Raw genomic sequence first — 20,807 nt, forward strand, 5'->3', positions numbered from 1 at the left:
GAGTTGCTTTTTTTTCTGCGCGACTCAACTTTTTTGGAGCGGCTACACTTCCCACAGCTTTGGAACAATGCGCGCAGTCATTGTTCCCGGAAATAACGGCTTTCTCCTTTTTTAGCGTCAAGGCCCAGACGACATGTTGACAGTGTGAAAGTGACGCGGTGGTCCCGGTGGCTCTGTGTCGGTAGAATCAGCTGTCATCACGTTAGGAACGGGCGCGGGCGGGTCGCTTTGCGCTTCTCTCCATGCCTACAACAACGCCACCCACTTTTTCCAGAGAGACCCGTAGCTGGCCTCACTAATGCCTGACTGGGAAAAAAAACACACACACAGTGGGTGCTGTTGTTTACTTGATACAACTTAAACTTTTGCGGTTACTGCATGTGTTAGTGGTCAAATATCCAGTATTTAAAGTAACTACAGCAAGTTAAATAAATAGTAGCCTTTACTATAAAGTACAAATCGGAGGTACTTGTACTTTGGAGGGAAGTATTGTACTGTTTTACTCCATTATTTGTATCTGAAAACCTTTGGTTACTGTACTGCACACATGATCACTCTATAACATGTGATACTTTATTATAGATTAAACCTCCCAGTAGAATTAAAGTTTAAATTGCATCCACCTTCACCAGCTATTACATCAAAATGCTGCTTTAATCACTTATATTGATCAAATAATATAATATTTATTATTACATTCACAGGATTGTTGCAGGCTAATTTTAGACCAATCAATTAAGCTCTACTTTAAGTACATTTAGCTGATTGTACTTCTGTACTTTTACCCAAAGTGACACATTGAATGCAGGGCTTTTACTTATGGTTGAGTATTTTTGCATTTTGCATATCTGAGTACTTCAAAAATATATCCTCTCAGAGAGCAAACCCTCATTATTAATCAGGTTATGTCTACTTATGTTAGGCTACTAACTTTCACTTAGGACCAACTTGCTCTGCAGGACCAATTTTTAAAAAACTGTACTTTACCTGTTTGTTATTCAAAATATTGATGAACCCCTGATAAAGACGAGTGGGCCTTTTTATCCCAAAATCAGCAAATGTTTGGCCTGTCCGCTCCACCCAGACCAAACTCAACATGCAGATCAGTCCAAGCTTCAACATTTCTGACACTCAGCAGGAAGGTGCAACCAGTAATCTGTTTTGTGTCTTCCATCTTAAACTGCAGCTCTTTCATTTGGATTCATCAAGACAATGAAAACCTTTTTTTGGAGCCATATAATCACAGTCATTGCATGCAGGATTATACATTTTCTCAGCCATGGCCACAGTTGTGTTGTGGCATGATTCACTCCATCTATTTTTTTGGTTGTTGTTTTTTTGCTGCGTCTGCAGTAATGACAGCTTCCTCATATGTGTTCTTGCATGTACAGAACAATAGCAGGAAACACCGTCAGTTGGATGCTTTTGCCTTCAAGTGTTGGCACGGAAAAGGAAGAGATACAGGAAAGGTCAGACACACACATGAAAACAGGCTCAGTCACAAACATAGTGTACCTGCATGCTCTACTGTGCACATGGACATACTGCATATACAGATTGGCTTCATCACAATACTGTACACATGGTGTCACGTATGGTTGAAATCTGACACAACAAAAAATACTGCAGCTATCAACTTTCAGAAATGACTTAAAGCCTGAATATGGATACTGTCTGAGGGAGTTCATGTGAAGCTTATGTAAAACTGCACATTTTTATAACACATCCAGCTTTTTTTCATGTGTTAACCTTGTGGTTTTACTGTCCTATAACTTTTTCAACACAAAACCTGAAAGAATTTAATAAGTTGCTGAACCCTCACATTCCAACATTGCTCCAGTAAAGCTCCTAATGCATACATATCAGCAGCACTGTTATGATATTTGACATGTCCTGGAGATTATATCAACTAATATTTGCAAGATATTGCCTACCAATAATTGCTAATATCAGTATCTATTCTTTATTGATTTGTTAGTTTATTTAATAGAGATAATATAAATAGATATTATCATAGGGAGAAGCAATGCAACAGATGTAGGGAATCTTTTTTGCAAGCCCTTCAAGGGTTTCAAGGGTTAGGCTTTTAAATTCGGGTTCAATAAATTAACAAACAAATGAATAAAATGTACTGTACATTACTTTGTGTGCATTGACATGTCGTTGCAAGAGCTTGTGTGTATGATTGTAAGTATACACAGTATGTAGAAGTACACGTGACAAGTATTATAAAAAGAAATATTACCAGTATCATGGTATGTTTTCCATATATGTCTGACTAAAAACAATATGTGGAAAATGGCAGTATTATACACATATATACATGGAGCCCTAACTTGCTTTACCATAATACCATTACACTTTCCACTATGTCATTGTATTGTCACTGTCCAATGAAGACCATTTATCTCCAAAATGCCAAATTTTCCTGCACAACAGAAAATGATCATGTTTTAAAGATTCAGGCATTTTCTGGATGATTCATTTTCAGAGTGCTTGTTCTGTAACTTCCGATAAATCCGTGTAGGAGACGTCTGGCACCGTGGGACCACTGGTGGGCTTCATTGACGCCACATACACAAATACTATATTGAGCCCACACACACACACACACACACACACACACACACTCATACTGCCGCTGAGAACCCTCCAGATCAGTGAGTGTGTATGAAATGCTGGCTTTGTCTTCTCTCACAGTGGTCACTTTCATTCAGGGCCAGTGGGTCTGTTGTTGTCTTTCAATATTTGCTGCCAGTTGATCGTCGCTATAATGCTCTGTAGGCAGAGAATACATTGTCGTACAATCGTCCTATTGTGTCTGCTCTGAGAAACGTTAGCTGTGACGACGTGTTGGAGTAGGCAGAAAATGAAAGTTATTGTACTCATTTATTGTAGTTACTGGACTTATAGTCGAGCTGATGTCAGTAAGTTAATGACTTGTGATCATGACTCAGTTTTATCATGACAGTGGGTTTGATGCCACATGACTCACGTCAGATTTCTTACAGCTCATTGGTTTTTGTGTTGACAATGGCTCCTCTGACTGTTACTCTGCTTGACTTTTAGTCGTTTAAAAAACACCAATCTATAATTTTCTGTTGCTGAATATATAATATGTTACTCTAGCTATGTCTGGTAGCTGGTAGATTTAACACATCCACTAATATATATTGGGAGGGATAAACGATTAATAGGGAATGAAATGTTTTAAAATAAAGATTAAGATTAATAGATGTATTATTATCAATAAATTAGTCGCACAGCAGTTGTATTCGGCCTGGTAGTGCAGGTTGTGTTCATTGTTTGCGCTCAACAATTCTTTAAACTTCATCTTCATAATGAGAATTTCACATTTCGTTATTAGTGTGACTCCATGTTTGGATTCAGGGCAGCTCACTGTCATAAATTCACAGAGTGCCCGGTGAAGGGCGCTTTTCCTCTTTCCTGTTCGTCAGAGAGAGACTATTGTTGTATTCTGTAGTGTTTGTGAATGGCACATGAAAAACAAGTTGAGAGTCCAGTTTGTAGAGGGCCTGGAGGATTATTCTCTGGACGAGGAACCATACTGTGAAAACACATGGTTTGTTGTGGGAAATAATCTTTTTAACCTCCCTGTGGGAAATAACCGATATGAGAAACTACTTAAAGTATTAAAATCATATTTAATGAACAGACACTTCAATAATAATTCAGCTGAATGGATAGAGCTCTTTCCCCACAGATGGTTCGGAGGTCTAACCACAATGAATAGACAAAACAGAGTATATATGCAGATTATCTCGTCTCCTCCCCCTTGGATTTGAACACATTCATACAACAGAAAAACACATCTATGAAACCAAACCAAAACACTGATAAGGACAAATATGTCCATTTATGTTACTGTGCATTTATCTAAGAGACGTTTGCTGCCACCTCCAGGGAGCTGAGGATCACAGTCTTGATCTGTATCATGCAATGATCAGCAGTGCACGTGGAGTGTGCTTAGAAGAAGTTCTAGGACTGCACCACCAGGAAACAGTGCTTTCCTGTTTGTTTTCCCCGATCCTTGGATGATGGAATCGGCTCAGCAGACAATTGAAAATATGGTCTGCACCTTCAGTTATTCATTAGACAGTAGTGATGATGCACAATGGATAAAAACATTGCTAATTGATCAATGTGACGTATAATAATCTTAACTGAATACTGGAAAGGTTTCAGAAGCAGACGTTTGCTTGGTTAGACAAAAGCAGAACAATTTTTTCCCGAGATAGCTAAAACAAAACTTTTTAGGAATGATCATTTACAGGGACAACCCTGTTTGGCTTGCTTCCTTGTGCAGCAGGGACATCTACTGGGGTACTTTTATAAAACAGCCTGAAAGATCAGCAGGAAAAAGTTTCCAGTGAGTCGAGCATGATTTTCAAAGGATCATCTTAAACATCCCACTGAAATATATATATATAAAAAATATTCTCTGTACTCTGTTTTAGGGTGGATTGAACAATGATATATTATTATCTGCATCGTTGTTATAGTGAGCGAGGAAACAATTCTGAACTTCATTCAAGCGCCTTACAGACCAATTATATGTGGCAAAATAAAGCAGAAACTGAAAATACAAAGAAATGATGACAGCAAAAACATTATTTTATTTTCACTTTCAATTTTCATCAAATTATAGTAATCAAAATCCAAAAAGTCCTTTACAAATACAGGATAGCTGTGTTCGTACAAATCAACACTGTTACATAAATACATAAAAACATGTTCTTAATACAGACACACACAAAAACACAAAGGTTTGAAATACAAAGGACTACAAAGGTAAAATTACATATATATATATAATGTGTTATGTGGGATTTTCAGTATATATGTATATATGTTTGTGTGCTATTGTCCATGTCTCATCTGGGGCCGAGTTTTAAGGGGGACTTGGGAGATGAGAGGTTCTTCTTGCCGTTGTGGGGCTTCACTTTCAGGTTTAGTTTTGGTGCCGTTTTCAAGTAAAAATGAAGCTGTGAGGGAAGAGATTGAGAACAAGTTGTGAGGGATCAATACAGAGTCTAGAATACAAGAACATACACACAATTATGAATCACAAGCTAAGTCTGGGTCTCTAAAAGAATATTTAGACTTCTTACTACCTGCTTTTTCTACAAAAAAAAATCCTTTTTATGCACACACATGTCAGTACATATAGAAACACACCTGTATGGCCTCCGCTGGTCCCACTGTGACAGTGCTGGTGGACGAGACGTAACCTGGGGCTGATGCTGTCACAGTGTAGGTGCCTGGCAACAAAAGTCTGAAATAGTCGCCATCCACTCCTGGAGGAGCACACATGGGAAAAGATGTGAAAACATGCAACTAGTCAATTTCAAATCTTAAATTACACAGCGCTAGAAGAAGTATTCAGTTCCTTTACTTAAGTAAAAGTAGCAATGTACGACCAAAAAATGGTCTGGTATTGGCATCGGCAGATTGTGAGACAATAGGCGAGACAATAGACATGCTAAAGGCCCCACCACTCCTTCTACATAGGAGCGAGACACACAGACATCAAGTTTTGTTGTCGTTTTGTGTCTCTTTGTAGTCATTTTGTTTTTCACTGTGGTTGATTTGCATCTCTTTTGAGTCTCTTTTTATTCATTTTTAATCTCTTTGTAGTCATTTTGTGTGTCCTTGTAGTCATTTTGTGTCTCTTTGTTGTCATGATTAGTCTCTTTGTAGTTCTTTTGGTCTCTTTGTATTTTTCTTTTGTCTCTTCCTGGTTGATTTGTGTCTCTTTCAGTGACATTTTGCAATTGAAGGCCCCCGACATCCAATCAAATCAAATCAAATTTGCCATTGGGGCACCATCTGTGCCATTTGAAATGTTTTCAGGTAACTGTAAAACTCATTTAATGTAATTTACATGTTGGGTATTAGGTATCAATTCTATCTAAAAACAATTTATGCCATTATTTTGGAAAACAAAATGAAATATTTTAAACAAGTTTCCGTTCGTGTGCAGTACCACCATTCATCCGCTAGATGGAGACACAAACCGTGTTTTCACATGGAAAGTTGTCCCTTCGATGCCTGACTCAGGAAAGCAGAGTGCAAATCCTCTTTCATGCCATTTAAATTAATACAGACGACGGGAATCAACTCAAAATTGATCCAGAGAAATTTAAGTAGCAATTAGCAGCAGTTGATATGCCCGTGAACACAACTTTTGATCACAAAACAGCAAAGGTAAGACATCATTTATGGTTATGGCTGAATAAAGTGAAGTTGATTTGTTCTCTCCTTCAGCTGCATGTTCAGTGAGTTTTGGTCGTAGGGTGATAATGGAGTCTCAGCTTTCATGATGACATGTCGTCTGTGTGGGTACCATGAAGTAGCAAAGCTGATAGCACCACTAGTGGCCATGCACCGTTAGCTTGTGATTGTTGTGTGCTCATTAAGTTAAACACCAATTAACTGTTAATTGGTATTTCAATTGTATTTCGCTCAGGTAGGAATGTTTATCATTAGCTTTTAGCCGAGCTGCTTTCCTTTATGTTGGTATGCAGGGTGAATATATTGCTTCATGTTTAGTAAAAAAGTAAAAGTACCCACTGTTCAGGAAACATAGCCTCTGCAGCTATGATACTGATACAAATGCTTTAACATGTAAACATCATTTTAAAGTTGTAGTCGAACAAGGTGTGCCTGATTTGTGTGGTTTAATTCACTGTCTAATAACGCATCTGAATGTTCTCATTTAAGAATCTTGTAGCTTTTAGAAACTATACCTGTCAAATAAAAAATACAATAAAAAGTATAAAATTTCCCTCTAATGCAGTGGACTATAAAGTACCTCAGAGTTGACTCACAGTACTCGGGTAAATGTAAATTGAGCGCATACAGTTAGCACTATTCTTTTTAATGCATTTTCACCTTTGACCACAGCTTGTTCTATTCCAATGTGAGGATGGACTGCACTATTATAATCTATAATCTACCACATACACTCACATACTTCTTCAACCCTGCAATTAAGGAGTAAAACACTCCACATCTGTTTAACGGTCACCCCTCCAGCCCCTTCTCACCGCTGGTCACATCGTGGTTGACGCCAGCCACCGAGACCTCAGCGTTGCCTATTGGGTTGTTGTTTTCATCATACACCATGCCTTTTATCCCATGATGCACCTGGAAAACACAAGTCATTTTTTCATCTCATTTGGCCAATTTCTAACGGTACAATCTTTTATGAATCATGTCATGTGTGAAATATGTGTTAATATAGGCAAGTCGGGTATGTGTGACCGTAGATAGCTTTGTGTTTGCATACTGCAATGACTTACAGCATAGATTATAAGTCCTACCAGGTTGTAAACTACATTTCCAGTGAAACTGTTCCAAAACAGTGGAACTATCCCTGCAGTCTGCATAAAGCATAGAGTCAAACAAGACCAAACAACCCCTTCCATTTCGGTCTGAGTCAGTGCTGCAGAATAAAAGGTTATGCATTTCTGAACCGTCCCTTGAGGCTTAAGAAACACTAACAGTGGCAATATATTACTGTATTTTATCTCCGCACTCTGACAATCTTGGATGACGGGTATTTGTCTTTAGACTAGGGCCTCTTTTCATACTTGACAGAGGGCTAAAGTCAGTTTTCATGTATTAAGCTGAATTTCAAGCAGCTCATTTAAAGTCACTTTATCCAGGGAGTCCGAGCCAATATTTACAAGAAGCCAGAGTTTTGGACTCGTGACTCTTGGCAGTTGGGTTTTTGTGTGTAACTGGATGTCTGCGTATTTGTGTTGTAAATTGTAAATGACCAGGAATTTGCAAAATAGTGAGTGTGTGTGTGTGTGTGTTTGTGTTCTGACCTGTTCAAGGTATGAAACCAGTGCTTCTCGGTTGCCCAGCCATTCTCTGGGCAGTGCTGATGCGGGAGGAAACTTGTCACAGCTCAGCTCCAGGGTGATCTCAAAACAGTTGGTGTACAAGTAGTTGAAGTCCTGCATGCCTGAAACACACATGAGAAGACTCTACTTTATATTTGAAGGGAGGAATCTTTCTTTATTTCAATGGGTGGTTTATAGACGGTTTACACGGAGCCTCAGTTTGCCTCTTTAAAGAGTCATTCAGATTTGTAACTGATCATTTCAGTCCATCTACAAACCACATAAACCACACAACATGCTCCTGCTGAATGCAACCATGGGCGTTTTGATCAAATTCAAAAGCTTGCACGACTGCACCGAAAAGCTCAACAGATTCACATTCCAAGGAATAATCCAGACGAGTCCAGACCGGGATTTACACATCAAAGACATGGGTATTGGTATTGTTGCAGTTACAGCTTAACTGAATTTATATTAAATATATGCCCCGACAGTCTGATGAACTTAGTGTGCTGTAGCTTCAAAGCATTCTATGGCAAAACAATTCTCATAAAGCAAACGGGGGAGGATGATGTCTGCCAGTGCCTGAGCTCGTATAACTCCTAATGGCCTGTAGGCGGCCAATGCCAGTAAATAATATTATATTAAATCAAACCCCAGTAACATATTTACTGGGCATTCTGGCTGCTTTCATAGTCCACTAAAATATCAGAATAAACCTAAAAGAGTCACAGTTATTTTCCTAGGAGCAAATGGTAGGCAGTAAATCTGACATGGTTAACTGCTGACGGGACACCCGGGTGACACTACTCTAAAAATAGGGGTCAATACACTAAAAGTGTATATTTAAATTTGCTCCAAGATAGCACTATTGGCTTAGTTGGTGTTAAAATTGGGTTGTTAAAAAACAGATATGTGCAAAAGGCATGTGCACGTGTTTCTGTGCATCCATGTGAAAGTAATCTTGAGTTATGTGGCAACATTCGGATGACTGATGGGTGTACCAGTGATTTCTGCTGCACTGATGGGTCATCCGCTTAATTGTCAAACACCATGGAAGAGGCGTGTTCAAAAAGGACGCATGATGTTTTCAGCATTAGATAGATATACATTTGTTTCTTCAGTTGTAGATTCAATGTAAAGATTTCATCCCATTTAGGGACTGTATGAAAATGATTGGGGTTTGGAGGGCACTTTAAAATATAAAAAAGCAAGGCCCTCCTCAGCTTTATTAAAATGTCCAATGGACCCTCCCCTTTCTTACACAAAAATCTGCAACACCCCCAATATCTCAATCTACTTGGTGCGTAAAAAGGTTCCTCTGTCAGTGCTAAATAATGGCATAAATAGTGTAAACTTGTGTATTATCTGGAAACTTTTAAACAACCAAATTTCACATTAGAAACAACAACAAGTTGTCTCAAACATCCCAGCCACTATGTTTGAACCACGAGCCACTAACTTCATAGTTATTACCGCTGTCAGTGCAGCCAAAGGAAAGGCTGAAACAAAATTTAAATCTGACATTAATATTTAGAGGCTGTGCGCTTCCAAAAGACCTTCCCTTCAGGAGACTACCCTAATTCATACAGTCCCTAAGGTTGTTGCTACCATGTGTTATTTACTAACTTGAGCATCTAAACTGAGGGGTCAGTGGAAGTGCAGCTGTTGGTGTGGAGAAGGTGAAGAGGTTAAAGGCAAGAGGAGACCAAGAGTCCATGACGACACCGGGAAAGCTTGCCTCTCGAGCCACTCAAGGCATGTCATCCATGCTGAAGTCTATGCCAGCGCACGCCATCGTTCATGCAGGTGGCCTTGTCTCTCTTTGAAAAGGGAATAACAATGGACTCTCTCCAACACTTTAAATTTTAAATCAGTTTTTTGGACGTGGAGGTAGTGAGTCAGTATTGCGCTTATCTATCTATAAAGATAATAGAAACATGCTTTTTCTTTTCAAAATGTGTGTTGCTTTCCCTTCAGGCTGCTCAGGAGCCAGAGGTGTTGCTCACCTTTGGACAGAGAGTACCAGCTGGCCCCGTTGGTGATGCCCTCATCGAAGAAGTCCCCACAGTTCCAACCCTTGTGCATCCAGCTGTGAGCGTACGAGTAGGTCCTCGCCAACTGTCATCACACACACATCGCACACGTGCCCAATCATGCACATGTTATCACACACAGACAGCGATGACATTTGATGTTGGTAACATCTGGTGAGATTTTTTTAATCTGCAGCCCACCTTTCTGAAGATCTTGTCGTCCGGAGTGGCCGCGTACGTGGTCCTCCCCCGAATGCGAGCATCTCTCGACTTGTCGAACGGGTAATTGGCGACCACGGCTCCTCCGTGGAGGTTGGCTGACAGGATAAAATTGTAGTTCTGCATCCATTTTATGACCGCCATAGTCTCTGGTTCAACCTGTGGAGTATACAGATATCACTTTTATGGCTGATGTACTTACAGAATAATGGACATGACATATGGGCCTTTTCATACAATGATATAAACACACAGAGAGACGTATTGAATGTACTCATTGCATTGTAGTGCAGTAATGTCCTCAAGTGTTTAACTCTTATTCTTTTTATAAAATATCGTCAAAGTTTAGTCTACACATTTTTTCCTAATCCTTAGATTCAACAATCCAAGGCCCTCTTTAGTGCCTGTTAGATCTACTGTATGCTGTCATCTTCATCCCAGACGTTTCATAAACAACACGAGTGGAACTGAAGACATCTGGTGTTCTTTTCACGCAGAACCCCTGGCTTCTCTGCTTGGCTGGTTATCTGGACAAATCCTAGTCTTCTCTGCTTTATCATATGCAAATATTTTCTCTGTGTGATCCCAGCCCTTTTCATTTTCAAGCACTAGGCTTATCTCTGATTTTCTCAAGCCCCCCCCCCCCCCCCCCCCCCCCTAACTGATTCTTCAGCTTTACTTGCAGTGTGCTTTCTCCCTGATCCTCCAACACTTCAGTGTATCTCATTTGATCCAGGCTGGAAATGAATCGGGCATGGTTAGCATTTGTTAAAAGGCCTTCCTTTTCTGATTTCAGAACTGGTATTCAGGGAGAATGCTGAGTTTACAAGATTATGCAACATTAGAGCTGCAAGGATGGAAACACAACAGTTATTTCAAATTTACAATATTGTAAAATTGTCTCCCATGCATCTCGAACCTTTAAATTCCACTTTAGGCTGCCATTTATTTTCCCTGTCAGTGCTAACTATCCTCACACGCTCCGAGCCGTATATCCTCATGCACGGAGAGATGGAGTTATGCCTCTCCTTGAATAAGGTATGTGGGACAATAAACACAGCCGGGTTCAGCTGAAGAATAATCAGCGACTACTGGCCTTGAAGTGCAGACTCCTGTTTTAAAGACTGGCAGGTGTTTATTATCTGTGGATCTTTATATACACTCCTGCGTGCTTGAAGTCAGAGCTGTCACCATGGTGTTGGGTTACATATGAAGGACAAACACACACGCACACACACACACACACACACACACACTGAAAATCTTTAAGAGTTAAAAAAAACTCAAAAAACTGAACAGATAGAGGGATTTCCATGCAATTTCAAACAAATACAGTGAGACAGACTAGGTTAGATTTCACACTGTATGAGCAATGTTCTCCACACGCCAATCAATTGTCTGCAGGTTTTTTTTAAACACAGGAATTAAAATATCCCATGTGTAGGTCAACTGGGAGTTTCTGAGTTATCGTAGCTAAACTGAGATCAGTCTGCTTGCCTATAAAGCAAAAATGCTTAAATTTGCGTTAGTTTGTGAAGCAGTCTCCCTTGCTGATGAAAAAATAATTTCTTGTTCTATTAAACACATTCCTCTGGATGAAACATCACCAGTTGGCTAATTCAAATGTAGCATGGCTGTGCCTGCAGGCGAGCACAGGGGGCTTGTTGCTTCATGCAGCCTGTGAGGATGTAATCCCGACCAGCATGAATGAGGTATCTGTAACAGTGGCACAGTTACTCTTTTGTGTTTGCCTTTCAGGAGGCAGTCACTGGGAGGACCAGAGTTTTAGTTTTCTCAACACATTTGTAGCCCAGGAACTAGTAAATAGGAAAAAAGAAAAAAAGAAATCAGTAGCTGTCTATATAGCTGTTTATACCAAAATAATAATGCCACACTCATACATGCTTAATCTAGCGTTATAATCTGATGGACAAACGTAAGAGGAAAAACGTCACGGAAGTTAACCTTGAAGACAGTAGACCTCGTGGAGTCTGTTGAAGATAAGACGACGGCAGACGAGGCACCCCCAAGGATATGACCTTAATCCTTAAAACATACTTTTTAGTTTGACAGCACACACGCTCACTCCTCCCTTCTGTCTACATTTCACACTGCAGTGATCTGAAATAATAAGCGCAATACTGAAATACACAAGAGTCACCCAGAACAGAACGTTGTCTCTTCTGCAGCCAAGCACAAATGCAATACATCTGTACATTGTTTAAATAAATGACTGCTTCTTATATATATTTTTTTACGAGTAATGGACAAGACATGTAGTTGCAAAGTACCTGACTGTTTCTGCCAAGTTAGAAATATTTCAAGGAGCACAGAGCTTGATTAGTGGCTTTCAGTGGTCTCATAGCAAGAAAAAATACAGACGTGGCAATGAACGAATGCTTCTGAGTGGAATCACAGGTTTGTAAGCTATGTGGAGAGTCACGCAGTATCTCAAGGTTGCAGGTAACCGTTACACACTGTGAGACCGCAGAGTCGGGCAGTTCAAATTCTCGTGGCGGTGACGAAATGACAAAAATGTTTAGCTGAAGCTGAAGGTATTCTTCGTATACGTATATCTTGTATGGCCGCTATGATTCCACGAGTGAAAGAGCTTTAGAGGACTTCTGTATGCCAACTTTATTCAGTCATCTTCCGCTGATGTCCTTTGTGAAGTTTTAAAGCTCATTCTGAGCTTTGAATTCATCTCCTATGCTCCAAAAATCCATGTTTCCATCAAACAGAGAAGAATAAATAAAATACTCAAACTCACATTATTTGTAAAAGTTGCAAGTTTGGATCTAAGGGATATTTTTTCAGTCATGCTTTTGTTCCACTTTGTATTCTCAGTTGGAACTAGTTAGGCTGCCATTTTGCCCAACTGTTTCATTTAGCAAAGACGAAGGAGAGCGGCCTCTTTCTGACCAAGCACCGTCTATGTGAGGAGCCATACGTAGGTCTTACAGTAAGATAAGCAAACGCACCCATCCAAACAGGTCAGGTAGTATACAGGCGCACACAAACACACACATGAAACACACAGCTTACCAAGCGATTTACTGGGTCTACTCACTGTTTGAATTTATGACCAGTTTCTTTTTATTTAGTGAAAGCTCAAGTCTGATGCAGTACAAATCTCATGAAATAGTTTATGTCAACAAAGTCAAAGCCAAGATAACTCAGCTATGTTACAGTTGCTCATTATTCAACTCCATATTCAAACGCTGACACAAGCATGAGAAATGTACTCCTCCATCCTGCTCTTTCCCTCTCTCCCACACAAGCACAGACATGTATTTGCACACATATGCACAGACACGTAGACGTAGATAAATATCTCCCCAGTATTTACCCAGTAGCACTGACCTGTTGCTCCCAGTTGTCCGGCAGGGGCAGGTGGTGGTTTCGCCCGTTTGTCTTCTCGTAGTAGTACACCAGTGCGTTCAGGTCTGGAAAGTTCCGGTTCAGATCCATTTCTTTGGCGTTCCCTCGACCCACCAGGTAGCCGTTGTACTCTGGACCCTGTTCGCCCACAGACAAAATATAAAGTTTCTCAAACAGCAGCTACTGTTGGGTTACCTTGTTTTTTTTCCAGCAGAGTGATTGAATTATGATTTTTTTTTTTGGCTTCTTGGGTCTTTCAAGCTATGAATTCATATTGCTTGGAAGCAGCAAAGGAAAACTGGTTTGCGTATTCCACAAACTGCGCACGCAGTCTGTGGTGTAACAACAGTAAATTATTTTCAAACAGGTTTTTTTTTTATGTATAAAACATTCACTTCACAATGATTTCCTTGTTTTCCAAACTCAAATCCTTCCAATAAAACTTAAAAAGATGTTGATACTACACAAACAAGAGAAAATCCAAAGACAGTAGTGCCGAGTATTATAAATACAAAGGCAGACACAGAATCTAAGGATGTCGGGACTCATGAGATTTTGTGCTTTTGAGTGAAATGTCTCTGTTGAAATTTGATACAAACATTCATGTTACTCGTAGGATGAATCCGTCATGACTTTGGTGATATTTTTCCTCTAGTGCCATCATCAGGACAAAATTGTACTAATGACATTCCATCAGCCTCAGCTGTACGTTTTGTATAGTGCTAATTATCACGCTAACATGCCAAAAGACGACGGTGAACCCATAGATTTGAACCGTGGTGGACATATAACATATACGTGACGCATGTACCTGAATTTCAAGTTGTTGACAATGTCATCTTGAGCATGTAAGCATGCTGAGTCTGACGTGAGCACTTAGTGGACGGCCTCACAGAGCTTCTTTACTGACTATGAAGCAACGATACTGTAGCCTTTTTTCTTTTCTTTTTGACATCTGAAGCAGTTCCAAAAAACCGATTTGCGCAGTATTTCCATGCAGACTTTCTGACCTGCTGTAAGACAACTTAAAGAACAGACTGAACTCTGTATGGAACTACTTAAATCTTACCATTTGTGATGGCATGGCCACAAAAAAAGAAAGAATGTTGTTGCTCAATCTGTACCTAAAATCAACGCTATGACCTTCCCATTATTGTCCAGATGCTGCTGCTGCATTCAAACATCTGTTGATGCAACAAATTATAGTGCTTTGTTCGTGTGTCGTCTGAGTGGCAAAGAGAGGGACAGTCATGTGCAACTGGTCTCCCCAGGACATATAGTTAGTCTCAAAGAGATTGTGCACATATGTGTGTTTGTGTTAAAGGAAGGGGGGGGGCTTGCAGTTGGCTTGCAGTTGTTTCACGGCCCACATAATTACCTCCCGGTAGAAAGCTAGGGGCTTTCTCAGGGAGCTGGTAGATGGGATTATTACAGACATTAACAAACAGTGGAAGATTTCATTAAATAACTGTTTTTGGCTCTTGGTTGCATGTCTTCAGTGGATATAAACAGACACTCGCATACCTTTTTAGATATATGTTATCTGATGGAGACAGATAAGATGTGTGTGATTTAACTTGCAGGTGTTAAGTTTTCCCGAGGGAACATTTCCACTGGCAAGAACACGATCAAGGAAACAAATGTGGAAACTTGTGCAAATGATTGCTGAAGAAATGGTGACCAAAGATAAACATTTTCAGGAAGCCTGGAGCTCACATGTATGTCAGTGTGTGCATCACCTGTTTGGCAGCCGTCTCGTAGCCATCCGGGTTCATGGAGGGCAGGATGTGGATGCGTGTGTCGTGGATCAGCCTCATGATCCGCTGGTTTCCGGCCCGATACTCCTCGCACATAAACTGGGATAACTTAATGAGCAGTTCACGGCCGAGCACTTCGTTGCCGTGCATGTTGCCCACGTACTTGATCTCTGGCTCCACTGGGGAGGAAGTGGAGAGGTAGGGGGGGAGGCATGAGGTCAAAAAGCCTCACAGAGCTGCAGAGTGTGACATTTATAATGACTGCCTGATCGTGCACGTATACGTACACACACGAGCAATACAGTAGGCTCAATAAGTAGTCTTTTTCATGTTTTTAGTTCAACCTGTGAGTTTTTTATGAGTCTTCATGGTAGTAACTTGAGTTTCTATTTGTTACATGATTTAAATTTCCCACTTTATTATTCAATGCATTTGTTAAAATCAAACACCATCATTACCCACAATGCAACTTGATCACCAACAGTTCTCACGTAGATTCTTATGTGTTATGCCAATAGCAGCTAATGTAGCCTCAAGCAGCTATGAGTAGCTACTCAGTTCTAGTTTCTTTTTAAACCCTCCAGATTATTTTATTTTTTTCATTTTTATACTTTTTTCATTTATCAGACTTCTCTGGAGCCACAAAAGGCTTCATATACCTTTTCACATACAAAGAAGTACTCTCCAAGACCTGTAAACAGACTTTCAACTTTTCATCTGAAAGAGGAAGATTGTGCTATGTTTTATCCTTAATGCATTTACATTATTGGAATTTCTTGATACGGTAGTTCTCAAGGTTCTGACAAAGGTGAGCTCTGGGGAGGGAGTCTGATTACAACTGATTGAATTATTTGGATAAGATCATCTGGCATTCCTGTGGGTATCTGCCACTGATTGGGTGAGCCGCCTATCCAAACAGTCTCCCTCTCTGTATAGCCCTCCTCCCAGGGGTCCCTACATTAATCACTGCTGCAGCGTTGATAGAACGAAGGACCCCCCAAACCCTGCAGCTCCACAGAGCCACTGCTGAACACTTTTGCTTAAAGCTAAAAATAATGTTTCTTGTACCCCATCTATATGATTTTACACTAAAAGCATGGCGCATATAACACTGTATTATTGTTTTTGTTTGCACTTAAGTTGCCCATGAGAAAAAAAGTAAGTTTTTGGGCGGTGGGGTATTGTGGGGAAGAGCGGATACTTTCAAATGTATGAACACCCTTCACTAATTGCTTCAGGCACCCAAATGGCAGCTTGGGCGCTGCAATTCACCTCCTTTTCTTTAACGCGGGGCCAACTGGCCTCAGGTTCAGAAAACAGTGTTGGCTCTAGCATGCAGCTTCAAAACACACACACACACACACACACACACACACACACACACACACACACACACACACACAGCAGCATGCGAAAGACGTGAACTTCCTAAAGGGTGCAAGGGGGTTGACCCAGACCGGACTTCAGGTCACTCCCCTCCATGAAGTGCACAGTTCCTGTTTTTCACCCTTGGTCATCTTGCAACAGAACAGGCGTACATCCTTCTATTCTACTAGAGGAAGCACTTACGTGAGCAAATGTAGGAAAAAAATGCAAGCTCAGCCGCAGCCAAGAAAGCATTCCCTGCAGTTGTTAAGTTGTTGTTTTTTCAAAGAACTGCCATTTAAAATGCCCCTTTAGCCTGTTTTCAATACAAACATTTGCAATGACGAGGTTATGGTTTTCAATTTGCAACCAATATGCAAAATAAACACCTGGAGGGCTGATTCAGTGGTTAGGATAAGGGGGGGGGGGGACACGCAAAGCTTCTGCAAGAGCGGTTTCAGGGTCAAAGCCTTGTTGACTCAAAGTGAACTTTCTGTGTCATCTGCTCAGCTTTCAATCAGATGGCAAAAATTGAAATGAATCACAGATGTTGACTCTTTTTTTTTTTTGCCGTTTCATTTTCACTTTAAGTTTTCCAAAGATTACCGCCACAGATGTTTATCAAAGAAGGCAGCTTGGGATAGCTCCTCGTCTTCTTCACATTAAATTCAGACTCAAAATCAGAAACTTTGTATTTCATCTCTTGGAGAAAAAAACCAGAGTGCCCACAGCCTGCTCTGTCTTGTGCCAGCTATGTTCTCACTCACCACAGCAAGAAGTGCAAAACAAATGGGCAGCCAAATTGTAACTCATGTAAACTGGTTTTCACATTTAGATTAAAATCGAATACTATATTAACTTGGAATTTGGTGTACGTCTGTTGTTATGAGTGTTTCCCAACTGTACAGTTGTTTTAGTTTGAACATGCAGATTGAGATAAAGAAATCCTTCATCAATACACATTTTGATCTTATCCTCATCCTCGCAGGGCTGTCAGCAGGAGTTACTCACATGCTTCATGGATGCCCGGGTTATCACTGAACTCCAGCACGTAAAGGTGGCGCCCTTCTACGCTGCGCCCGATGCTGTAAATGCGCGTGATGTAGGGGCATTCGCTCTGCACTGCAAACAGGGCTCGCACCATGTCCTCGTAGCAGTGATGCTGGAAGTCTGAGCCGCACACCAGGAGCCCCATCAGCCCCAGCAGGAGAGCAGCGACCCAGGGAAGAGTCCGCCCCCGCTGCATGGTCCCTCAGCCCAAGTTGTGCAGCACAGGAGTTAGAGGAGAGGTGTCCGGAGGAGAGACTTCCTGCAACTATGCAAAACACTTTCAGATGTATATTTATCTCCTTACACACCAAACATACTGCTTTCTGCTTTCTTGTCCTCTTCTTTCTCCTGCTCTCCCTCTCCTTGTGCCTCCTCCCACATACAGTCCTCACACTGAAGAGCAAGTAAGGACAGCCCCCTGCTCCTTCTTTGTCTCACTCTCCTCCTCCAACAGCTGCTTCTCTCCCTCTCTCGTTCCCTTTGGGTGCTTGTCAAGTACATGCTACTTGCTTTATTGGCGTTTGGAGTACTGCTGCTTCAAGTAGTTTGCCCCGCAGCCCCCTCGGCTCTGTGCACACACAATCTGAATTTCATTCTGTCTCTAAGACACCCATTTTCTCTCCCTTTCTTTGTCTCTAACTCTTGTTCTATACTCCCTTCCTGGGAAAGAGGGGTTGTTTCCACGGCACTGCTCTCCCCAACCCCTGCAGCCCTCAATCATCCATTCATTAACTCTTAAGTCAACACACAACCTCTGTGTGTGTGCTCGCGCACGCACGCATGCACGTGTGCCTGCACTCCTCAGATGAATCAGTGTAGGAGCTCTTTCGCAACCTTTGGACTTTTTATTTCTTCGAAGCACCATTCACACACACACACATGCTCTTATGGCCCAGAGAAGAAAGACAAAATGCTGCAATTAGACTTCTAAAATACACAGGTTGATGCCAAGATGCATGCACCCCCCCACAAAAACACACAAAAACACACACACCCACACACACACATTTACTGCCGAGTATGCAAGGGGTGCTGTCAATCAAACCTGCTGGAGAAAAGAGGAGCTTTTTCCTCACAGCATGTTGTGCAACCACTTGTGGAAGTTTCAAAAAAAGAGAGAAGGAAGGGCAAACGTGAAGCAAGAGAAAGAGTCACAGATGGAAAGTTGAGTAACACAAGGCTCAAGAGGAAAGAGAAATGTCCAAAAAGATACAAAGAGAGGAAGACCAACAAGAAGGATGGAGAGAAAGCAGGAGAAGAAAAAGACGATATGGTTTCATTCCATGAAAATGTGCTTTTCTGTTATTTTCCTCAAGCTGTTGAGCTGAAACTGTGCTTCTCACATCTACAGATCCTGTGCCATCATTGCCCTTCTAAATGACAAGCTGAAGTGATTCGGGACTGCTCTGAACTTTCCTCATTGTCTCTGCTGGTGATTGTTTTTCTTCTGCTTCATTCTTTACATCTGGTAAGCCTCAGGGCTCCGCTCCACTCGCCAGTCCCGTTCACATCTCACTGCCATGCCAACGACGCTCCGCTCAATGAAACAATCCCAGCAAGATGCGAATAAAACGTGATTGTTGAGCAAGAACTAAATGTCCCACAACATCCTGGTCACTGGCCCTGAATTGTTAAAAACATTCCAGGAGTTCAGCTTGACTTATAGAATCCAAATATCATGGATAAAGTCCTGGTCAAAGAATTTTACTTTGAATTTGAACCTATGTAAATGAGTTGTACATAAATATGTGGCTTATTGTAAGGAAATGACATCTGGTGGATGTAAATTGTACTACAACCACGGACACTATGCAGGGTGGTAACATCCTTCCTATTTAACCATTATCACATGTATAAACCTATAGAATCACATATGTTTGTTGTCCAGTCATTGTGAATCATACTAATATCAATTCTAAGTTAGCTTGTACAGTACATAACCACAAGTTTGCACCTTGGTTGAAGGGGGCAGCATGTCACCATAATTGATGTGTGTGTATAAATCAGATCCGCCTTTCTTCCCAAATGCAAAGGAAAACGAAGAGGGGAAGTAAAGAGGCGCGGAAGTCAATAAAGAGAAGACGTAATTATTGAAATGTGAATTTAAAAAATGTAGCCGATAGAAATATGTGTGACGACCACTCTGATTACCTTAAATTGGCTTCAGGCAGTATTCTTGCCAATTGAAAATCTTTATTTTTAATCAACGTGGCAGAGCCATTTAAAGCCTGTGAAATAAGAGAAATTCTGTCAGTATTTTGCCAAAAGACACTCTTTGTCTGGAAAGAGTGGGAAAGCAGTTGTTCTCTTGAAACATTTAAATATTAGGCTATTATCGGTCCATGTTTCATTTTCCAACACATTTATTGGGTAATTACTCAGCATTGATAAAATAAAAAGGCATTTTATATCTAGTGCACGCTGCAGCTGAAGTGTTCAGACTCGTCTTTACAGCCAGTGTCCACTAGTGGGCAGTGTATACTAATGCAAAACTCGAATAGACTTGATTATTGATCATGCTTTCTTTATATTAAGCCCATTGCTTATTTGCACAGCACAATAAAGCCTACACTTCCTAATTCAGAGGTTCAGACAATAAAACCTATATTTATTCACTGACAAATACACTTGTATTCACTACTAATTGCATGGCAACAAATTGACATGTGTTGGTATACTATAAGTCTATTAGCATCATTACAGTACATTGTTTGTATTCTGCTTTTACCATGAAGCGACTTCTCAACTATAGTGGCCTATAATTTAAAAAAAACAGTGGGATCTGTTTAAAAAAACCTGTTGGTTGTTGTTCTTATTGCCCAAAGGAAATAAAAAATTCAAGGGATTTTTATTTTTCGTATTGCGGACATTAAGGAGTTAAAATTAAGCTATTATAATGTTATATTTGTTTATTACTGTATATATAACTTTTAAACATATACCAGAGTGCACAACAACATGCCAGCTGGTCTGTCACATGTTTGATGCTCAGACCCTCCACCAAAATACAACCTCTAACTCACAGCTTTTTGGATGCTGCGCTTTTCCCGCCCACTACACCTATTAGCATGATAATGAGCGCTGTGGATGCGGGAGTAGGGGAGGGGTGGCGTTAAGACATGTTA

General features: G+C 40.7%; 1 protein-coding gene across 1 annotated transcript; it reads right to left on the reverse strand.

Moving 5' to 3' along the window:
* Positions 1-4,614: 4,614 nt before the first annotated feature.
* On the reverse strand, positions 4,615-18,050 carry cpn1 (carboxypeptidase N, polypeptide 1). The gene is made up of 9 exons (XM_076093758.1): positions 17,644-18,050; positions 15,250-15,446; positions 13,493-13,648; positions 10,112-10,288; positions 9,884-9,995; positions 7,857-7,996; positions 7,071-7,170; positions 5,200-5,318; positions 4,615-5,006 (listed from the first exon to the last, which is right to left on the reverse strand). The coding sequence occupies exons 1-9, from the start codon at positions 17,876-17,878 to the stop codon at positions 4,896-4,898; spliced, it is 1,347 nt and encodes a 448-aa protein (XP_075949873.1). The 5' UTR covers positions 17,879-18,050; the 3' UTR covers positions 4,615-4,895.
* Between the last annotated feature and the right edge of the window lie 2,757 nt (positions 18,051-20,807).

Source organism: Anarhichas minor, unplaced genomic scaffold (genome assembly GCF_050575085.1).
Source record: "Anarhichas minor isolate MPS153535 unplaced genomic scaffold, ASM5057508v1 ptg000017l, whole genome shotgun sequence".
Taxonomy (NCBI): domain Eukaryota; kingdom Metazoa; phylum Chordata; class Actinopteri; order Perciformes; family Anarhichadidae; genus Anarhichas; species Anarhichas minor.

Excerpts from the sequence above, each read along its gene's own strand:
- cpn1 (XM_076093758.1), bottom strand. The coding sequence starts at position 17,878 with ATGCAGCGGGGGCGGACTCTTCCCTGGGTCGCTGCTCTCCTGCTGGGG. Across the intron at positions 9,996-10,111 it reads ACGACAAGATCTTCAGAAAG|TTGGCGAGGACCTACTCGTA; the intron begins GTGGGCTGCAGA and ends GTGTGATGACAG. Across the intron at positions 5,319-7,070 it reads CAACCACGATGTGACCAGCG|GAGTGGATGGCGACTATTTC; the intron begins GTGAGAAGGGGC and ends GTGCTCCTCCAG.